The sequence below is a fragment of the Triticum dicoccoides genome, chromosome 3A, assembly GCF_002162155.2.
Source record: "Triticum dicoccoides isolate Atlit2015 ecotype Zavitan chromosome 3A, WEW_v2.0, whole genome shotgun sequence".
NCBI classification, from domain to species: Eukaryota; Viridiplantae; Streptophyta; class Magnoliopsida; order Poales; family Poaceae; genus Triticum; species Triticum dicoccoides.
In genome coordinates, this window is record NC_041384.1 from 65,422,796 (window position 1) to 65,431,545 (window position 8,750).

Consider the following 8,750-nt stretch of genomic DNA (forward strand, 5'->3'; position numbering starts at 1 on the left):
CAGCTTTCGTCTTGTCTTGGTGGCTTTTTTGGCACACATCACTAACTCATTTCTGCAACGAAAACAACGTTCTTGTACCATCTGCCGATACATGCTTCCGTGTAGCTCGAATGCAGGCGCGCAACCACCTCTCTACGGCTTCTAATGGATTTCCGGTGAAAGCCACACTCGAGCGAAGCGCTGGGTCCGTACACTCTCAGTGTCTTGGGAAATTCATATCTAAATTCTAAAAAGTAGCCTACACACGGAGAAGTTTTGACAACCCAAAACCCTCAATTTCGAATGTGTTCGCCTGACGGTGCCTTGTTAACTTGATCTTTTTGGCCATTTTTCGAATCTATGCGCTGCATTTGCCGTGCTCATACAAGATCACTAAATTGTACTGTATGTGTGAAGGATAGCACCTTCACCGGTACTCCATCCGTATCAAAATATAAAACTTTTTTTAACACTAAAACGTCTTATACTTTGATAGGGGGGGAGTAAAACTCTAGTTTCATCGCTGACTCCCGGGGGTCGCACGGACTCAAGTACCCCGGATAAACAACCAAATAAACAAGAACAAGATGGCATCACATCATCACGAAAGAGAGCGATGGATGAATGAGGTTGATGACCCAGCAACAACATGAGCAAGAGAAGAGGGAGGCAGCGACAGCAAGGGCGAGAACGACGACGACAGTGGTACGAGCACCGCACGGCCGGCCACACCAATAACAACTGGACGCGCCAAGAGCTGCACGTCGTCGCCGGCCGCTGGTACCGGGCCTGCCGGTACCACACGCACTACGCACATGCCCGCAGCCAATCCGCTGAGCACGTGCACTCCTCCCGTTCCGGCACCTCGTCGCCATCGGATTGGCAAGCGCACGCACCATGTGGACGTACGGTACGAAGAGTACTGCTCTTTGCTACCGGCGAGATTCTACGGACGAGTCAAGGAGAGCCGAAAGCGAGATCCTCTGGGAAATGCATGTCTCCGACCACTCACTCACTCACTCGACCGCCCGTGCAACGTGTCGCGGCCATCATGGTTGCAATCGTGGTTCGGTTGGTTTTCTGTTGGTTTTGTATAGGATTGTTAGGATTCATTTGCACCAGATTTTATAGCAAAATTTTCATCCCTCCAACATTATGCGCGAACACCCTATGTCTTTGTACAATCATATAGATGACATGACACGCTATTCTCATGTTCTTCTATTCATGCATTTGAGAGATTCTACAAATCAAAGAGGCCCTCTGATAGTGGAGAAACAAACGATCCTCCCGGTGTCCATATCATGCGATGCACAATTGCACAGGCCAAACCATATGTGGGAGCGTGTAGCTCATGACACGAGATGGAGAACATCTTTGGTTCTCCACGATGAGGAAAACGTGTGCATCTCGGGGGTGCACTATACGATGAGCAGTTCACAGCACCCGGAGACGCAAATTACGACCCCAACTCTCCCGGCCGCGGGCCACGGTAACGCATGCCAACAACAACCCTTTCAGATCGGGCCGAGATAAAATACACGTTAAGAACGAGCTTTCGCATGGATTCCTTGGGGACGGCGCGGCATCAGGCAATGATGCGATGCGATGCGACCCAACCCAAAACCCCACGCCACCAGAATGATTCACCTCACGCTCCAATCGCTTGCTTGACTAGTCTCATGATCAACGCGTGCGCCCCTCCCGTTCCATTGTTTTCCTAGGTTGTTAGCTCTGCATCTGTCATTTGATGGGCGAGCACAGCCACGCACTAATTTTGTGACTTCTGTAGGGTCACAGGATTAGTCGTCCCCATTCATTTGTCGGTCGGACGACCTTGAGGAAATATCAGTCCCCATTCACTTGTCAGCAATCTCAGCCTGATCTAGCTACAACTGAACTTCATATTAGCCTAGGTAAATATGTGGGACCCTGTACTTAGCATTTAGCAAGCAGGTATGGGGGTATAGAACAAGGCAACGGCCAAAGAGAACGGAGCTTGCGTGCGTGTTGGCTGGGTTTTCCGTTGATTATAGCCAAATCCATGAGCCAAACACATGTATAGAAAAATCATATGCTTTGAACCTTGTGCGTTAGTTTTTGCATCTGGTATTATGCTTTACTAGATAGCAAATCCCCCCTTTTCAGATCTTTCAGTATTGAGTTCCTTTCCAATTCATATCTCCGGAAAGTAGCCAAGATGCGATATTCATACGAAAGAACTGAAAACTAGAAACAAGCCACTGACTTCTTGCCTGAACTTGAAGCCGACTGATGAGGCTGCATAAGACCACTTTGCTGAGGAAGCATCACAGCAATTGCTGGTAGCCCGGGCCTTCAAATTCAATATGCATCAGCCACTTGACAGCAAAAGATATGAGAAATTAAAGCTTTGGTTCATGCACACAGCAACACTCCATTCTTGCTGTGGCCCATCTATGCATTGCACGCCGATCATCATTATCGTTTGCCAAGAACTTCCAGGCCAAAGCGATGGCGAGTGCCATCTTCATTATCACCCCAACAATCCTTTGAATATTAGCTAAGCCCTAACAAACAGAGCAAGCTAGTGAGCTACCAATAAAGAAAGGAATCAAGCGATTATGAAATGTCAGCTGCCGATTCGACAAGGACCGTGACAGTATATTGTTCGAAACATGGCATTGGCAGTGTTAGTGGAAGCACACAGGAGGAAGGCCACAAGCAAAAAAACAAAACAGGCCGGTCGTGCACGCGCAGATGGACGGGCATCAGCATCGCCTTGGGATTGACAAGGCAGGCAGGAGCAAAAGGAATCAATGGCGGGGCGAGTGCTCTGCTAAAGGACAGCCGCTGGAGCAACATTTCTTCATTTCCGGGGAGTGTGGTAGGGCGGCAGTAACCATCAGCAGGCCAAAGGGAGGGGGGAATCTCAATAGCGACCTTGCACAGAGCCGTGCTCCTGTTGCATGCAGCTGACGGGGACACTGGCGGGATGCAGCAGGGGCGTGGGTGGGTGCATGGGGCATGATGAACAGGGCCGAGATGGGCTCGGAGGCTGACGGATCGAGGCCAGGAGGAGAGGATCCCTGTATGGGGCAACAGAAAGCCAAGTACAGGCGCGTTCTCGGCCCTTGGAATGAGTTCCCACAAATAATCCTGCTGCGCAGTGCAGTGCAGTCAGTCCTGCATATCATTATGCATTTCCCTGTTACCACGGAGACGCGCCTAAACGGTAAAGATAAAGATGTCTGACAGGGTTTTGTGCAATTATGCGCTTGCCGGCTGTGAAAAGTTATGTCGAATGTCCCCCCTCCCCCTCAAGAAAAAGCTGTGCTGAATGACAACGGTGAACGTGTGAGGTAACCCTGTTGTTCAACAGAAGAATTTGCTCACCAAATGATGGATGGAGGAGCAACAGGAGGCTTGGCCCCCTTGGCCATGGGAATTATTGCCTACAGATTAATCTGCTGGAAGATCCTGCACCTGCTTGTAGTACGCCTGTTTCTCCTGGCCGACCACCACATATTACCACAGCATCTCCTCCTCTGCGCCGTGAATAGCACGCGCATGATACAGGGAGGCCCTGCAAGAGGAGTGGCAAAGGTAAAAAATATGAAATGAGGAACCATTTACTCAGCATAACCACGATATCCGTAGACGCAAGTGGAGTTTGAATAGTATCAGAAAAAAGGGGATGATACTGCTTAGTGCAGGCTTCTGCAAACAATGGAACAGTGACAATGGTGGTAAAAGGGCCTACAGCTTTATATTTGGCAGATCCAGTCCGTGCAGTGAAGCATTTCTAAGGTAAACTATAACATAGATATGCACATTAATATGGATAAAAAGAAAATTACCAGACAGCATTGCAGAGCCTATTAAAACCAACAACTTGGGTGGCAATTGGACCCTCTTTATTTATGGCCCCTACTATTGCACTATTTCCATGTAACCGGGTCCCTGCAGTGCATCGTATAGTAAGGTCACGTTTGCTAGTGTTGATCATTTAGTGTCTCCATCTGTTCATGGCATAGTTTAGGAGACCAGATTACGGCAGCTCTAGCACGCAGGACACCGTCCAACAATGTTGAAAGGTCCACCGGATTGCATGTCCATCGTGCTTGTGCCGGATTGCATTTATCACGGGACTGGGGAGAAAAATATCAGGATACAGACCCACTCATTATAAGCACTACTATGAACAGACAACAATAATGGGATAAAGTTAAAACCTAGATAAAGAAGCATTGCTGTAAAAGAGAGCAACTGTTCACAAGTATATTATGACTTAAAAAAGGCACAAACAATGTACCAGAATTAGCGCTGCCGTTTCGACAAATTGGCTGTTCTTGCTCGCTTGTGCATGGATATGTGGAGGGTCAAGATCACTTTGAACGCTATGGTGATGAAGTTAAAAAAACCACTCAGCGCCCGTGTTTTAAGGGGGGCTTCGCAACTTATCTTGTTCATCCTGAACAGATAAGAATAATGGAAACTCATTAACCGAATTCCAACATAGAAAAGGATCAAAAGTGTTATATTTAGGATTTAGCATGTCCTATTGATGGATCTATCATGCTTTTTAACTGGTAGGTTTTTGGGCTAACAACATCGTAAACTAGTTCAAGAAAGTTCAACTGAACAATGTACAACAAGAAAAATATCGGCTAAAATATGGATGTCTAACTCCTTTCTATGAAGCTACTCTATCCTCTAAAGCCCTGACTGGTAGCATATGTATACACAGAACCCAGCACATGCAGTTGAGAAGGGACTGTTAGTTCACAACAAGCATCTACATTTCCGCCCTGCAGCTCCAAGAGTCTCATAGACTATGAACTCTAGCAGGATGTAGTTCAAGATATGGTAGGGTTAGCAGAGGCCTTTTATGTGGTAGCTAGATAAAACCTATGCATTCAACACAGCCAACTGAAAATGCATTCTTTCTTGATAAATTTGCAGATTCAAGTTGATCAAACTACAGGTGTATTTAAGCAGATGTTGTGCTCACTTACAAGCTAGCATATAATTTCCCCACAAAACCTTCCTCAACAACAACAAACATATATATACATAAAAAAGGAGCAATATAAGCTTAGGAGGCAAAGACAAACAACGAGGAAGGTCTAATTACAACAAGGCAAGAAAATGGAACTTAATGCCTAGAGAAACTGTGCACATAATGCCCTTCTGAATTGATAGTGTTACTAAGGTTTGGTGTGCTGGGAACGCCCTGCTTGCCAAGCCAAGCCAGCAGTTATAATCATGCATACCCCACATGAAAGTTGACTAAAAAATGAACCAAGCTACCTTGTGCAACTTTTCGCAGTTTAACTGCAAGTTTTCCAAAATAACCTTACAGAAATAACACAAGAAAAATATTAGAAGCTTGTATTCATGGCTCAACAGGCCATTGAATTTTGTATGTTCCGGCAGAGGAAAAACATGAATCTCCTCTGACTATATCACTCCAAAAGCACTTTCAGTATAGATCAGACAGAACCAAAAGCATAACCACGGCATTTCACACATTGTACAATTTAAAGACCACCCACCTAAATAGTTGCCAAAACTGGCAATGTAAAAGAATTATACCCCCAATCATCAGTTACCAAGTTTGGGGAGCTCTCCTAGAGGAAATTGCTAGCGAGACAAGGTTTCACTCTGCACACGAATCCCCCCACATTCTAACTTATAATGAAAACTGGTGGGGATTCTTCTCCCTCAGTCTCATCTAATTGCCAAGTTGAAAAAGCAAAATATCTTCCTTTTTTGTGGTCAAAAAAAAGAAAATAATTAGAGCATTAATTATATGTTGAACTAATGCTTCAAGACAGTAACATCAGAGTGGGCAATGAGAGTAAACTCAAAAAAACATGAGAACCTTTTCAACCGCGAAGAGCTTCTGCCTTAGCATGATTGCATCAATGAGACAAATGAACTTCTAGCCATCAACAGGTAAAAGAAAGGTGGGCAAATCTTAAGTGAAACCACTCTCTCAATGCAACCTCTGTGGAAACCATGTGTAGAAGTTATAAAAGATTCTAATAAAAATACCATATGTATGGCAGTTATATTCTATAAACCTGTAAAAATTTAAGATAAAACACCAATTTTGGAAATACGGTATTAAGAAAAAAAATGATATGAAGAGTGATAGTGAAAATCACTTCTTGTCTTTTCTGTATCTTTCGAATTAATCTTAAAATAACAGATTTAGACACCGTCACCACATCTATATATGGTTAATTGGTTATTATTGAGATTTTTTAGAACTTCACACGTGACTCCCACAGAGTTTCCACGGAAATGGTGGTTTCAACCTGATACTTACCCACAAAAGGTGGCACAAATGAAATAAATAATACAGCTTAAGTACTCTCAATAGGTACTCATGCTAGCTCATATGCACACAAAAAACAGTACTCCCTCCGGAACTAAAACCACGACAAGAATTATGGAACAGAGGGAGTAGGAACATAAAGAAGTCCTTCTGAGAACAAGAAATGAATTTCTGACACTGTTGTTTGGGTAATTTTTGGCTTTATATAAAAAGCAGCAAGCACACAAAGCAGTCATGGTGTTACAATGCAGTCATCACAGTTATTAAAGTGTAACTGAATTGTCCAAGACTCTTACATAGTTTTGCAGCCTTACAAACCATGATCTTGAGAACTTTATTCTTCTGGTCATGGAAAACAGGAACAGTACATGCATACGCATATTTGTGATATGAAGGGTAAAAGGAAGGCCAAAAGTAGTCTTAGAGACCCAACAAGGTAAAATTATTCACTGCTCAGTTATACATTATGCTACGAACTAACTATACAATTTGCTGCCAAATCAAATTACGCACATGTGTTTATGGAGGAGCGCAAATTCAATAGTTCAGTGCATGCCACATAACAGAAGACATGAAACAAGAGCAGATGTTCTTATAAAAAATTGTGAAATGAATAAATGAGACTACTGCAGTACAATCTCTTTCTATAGGTTGAGTAAGCAGTTGAACCAAAGTCTATACCCTGGGACTGGGGTAAGATATAACTGAATGTACTGTAAGGTAATTTCTACAAAATTCTCTGAGAGTTGCATGGACCTATAAATAAGAATTATATAAAGAACTAAGGCTTACTTTTAAAAACAACAAAAAACATGTGGGATCAAAAGACCCCAAATGTTTCACTTGCATCTACCATTGGATGGACATCATCATCATTATCAACTCAAGCAGAAAACATGGGACTTAGAAGGAGTGGCATCATACATTTAGCATCACAGAAGATGAAAAGGTTAAATGTGATTTGCATTGGCAAATGACATCCTTAAGGAAAAGGATTCTCTGCTTGCAGTATTAGCAGTAGCGAATAGCTGCACGTCGCAGAATTTGAATTTAAATAGTGTACAAATACAACAACAACCGGAAGATAATACCATCAGTGGGTTTTCCTCCTCCAGAACCACAGCCCTCACATAAACCGGTGATCATTCACTCGGCAAAAGAACTGTTCCAGGGAAAGAACTGGAGCCATTGTTTGGAGCTGGCTTCAAACTGAGAATGGAAGCAATGACATTGTATATCTCCACATTCAGAAAGGAGGGCACAATTTTACCCTCTTCGAAACGAGGCCCGTGTGCGATGAATATGGTCCTCATTGAGAAGAAGGCATTGTCATACCCATGCGCCCCTCCACACTCATTTTTCTTTGATACTTCCATCTCCACCTTATAACCTTCAGCTACCAGCCCAATAATTGGTGGTATCCTATAGCTTTCCGAGTAATGCAGGCGAGAAGGCAAATCCTCCTTCAAGTACATCTTCAGATACTGCCCATTCTTCACCTTCCCAGAGCTCAGCCCTTCATTCATCTTGGCCACGACCTCTGCCGGGGATACACCATCTGGCGGCCTGATTGCCAGCAATGGTGTCCTCGACAGAACCCAATCAGCCTTCACCTCAATCCATGGAGCCAATTCCTCGAGAAACAGTAGCTTCTGGTCGCAGGTCCCAACCATCCCATGATCCCCAACCAATATAATGTTCACATCCTCGAACACCCCCCTAGCTTCCAAACCAGCAATGAGCCTCCCGATCATCTCGTCAATATGCGTCACAGCATCAGTGATGGCTGGGTCATCAGGACCGACCTGGTGGCCCTGGTGATCTGGATCCTCAAAGTACAGTGTCAGAAACTGCGGCATTTCATCAGCCGGGAGATCAAAGTAACCAAGGACGGCGTCAACCCTGTCCTCAAATGGCACAGAGCCATTATAGTGGCGGCAATACTTGTCGGGGCAGTCCCAGGAGCCCTTCTTCACCTCCGAGCCCGGCCAGAAGAAGGTGGAGGCCCGGACCCCCTGGTCGGCGGCGGTGACCCAGAGGGGCTCCCCGAGCCACCACTTGGGCTGGTGGGAGCCCATGTTGAATTCGTCCCCCGAGACGGGGTCGGGGAAGAAGTTGTTGATGATGCCGTGGGAGGAAGGGTGGAGGCCGGTGACGATGGAGTAGTGGTTGGGGAATGTGAGGGTGGGGAAGACGGGGATGAGGCCCTCGGCGGCGGAGGTGCCATTGGCGATGAGGCGGCGGATGTGCGGGGTGGGGGCCTTGTGGTGGTAGCCGAAGCGGAAGCCGTCGGAGGATACGAGGAGGACCACCGGCTTCGGGAGCCTGGACAGCGGCCGCGCGAAGGACGCGGTGGAAGCGGCGGCGGCGGACACGGCGGAGAAGGGCGGGCGGAGGAGGAGGAGGTAGGAGGTGGAGACGGCGAGGGCGGCGGTGAGGATGATGA

General features: G+C 45.7%; 1 protein-coding gene and 1 long non-coding RNA gene across 3 annotated transcripts in view; both read right to left on the reverse strand.

Moving 5' to 3' along the window:
• Nucleotides 1-2,081: 2,081 nt before the first annotated feature.
• On the reverse strand, nt 2,082-5,831 carry LOC119267184. The gene is made up of 3 exons (XR_005132326.1): nt 4,274-5,831; nt 3,355-3,544; nt 2,082-2,528 (listed from the first exon to the last, which is right to left on the reverse strand). It is a non-coding gene; the product is annotated as an uncharacterized LOC119267184 (long non-coding RNA).
• Nucleotides 5,832-7,179: 1,348 nt separating this feature from the next.
• LOC119267183 (ectonucleotide pyrophosphatase/phosphodiesterase family member 1-like) overlaps nt 7,180-8,750 on the reverse strand; it is a 9,286-nt gene continuing 7,715 nt past the window's right edge. Inside the window, exon 12 of one of the 2 annotated variants that reach the window (XM_037548530.1) lies at nt 7,180-8,319. In XM_037548530.1, coding sequence (XP_037404427.1) covers nt 7,447-8,319 — 873 coding nt within the window. In that variant the 3' untranslated portion in view covers nt 7,180-7,446. The other variant, XM_037548531.1, reaches the window with a different exon arrangement.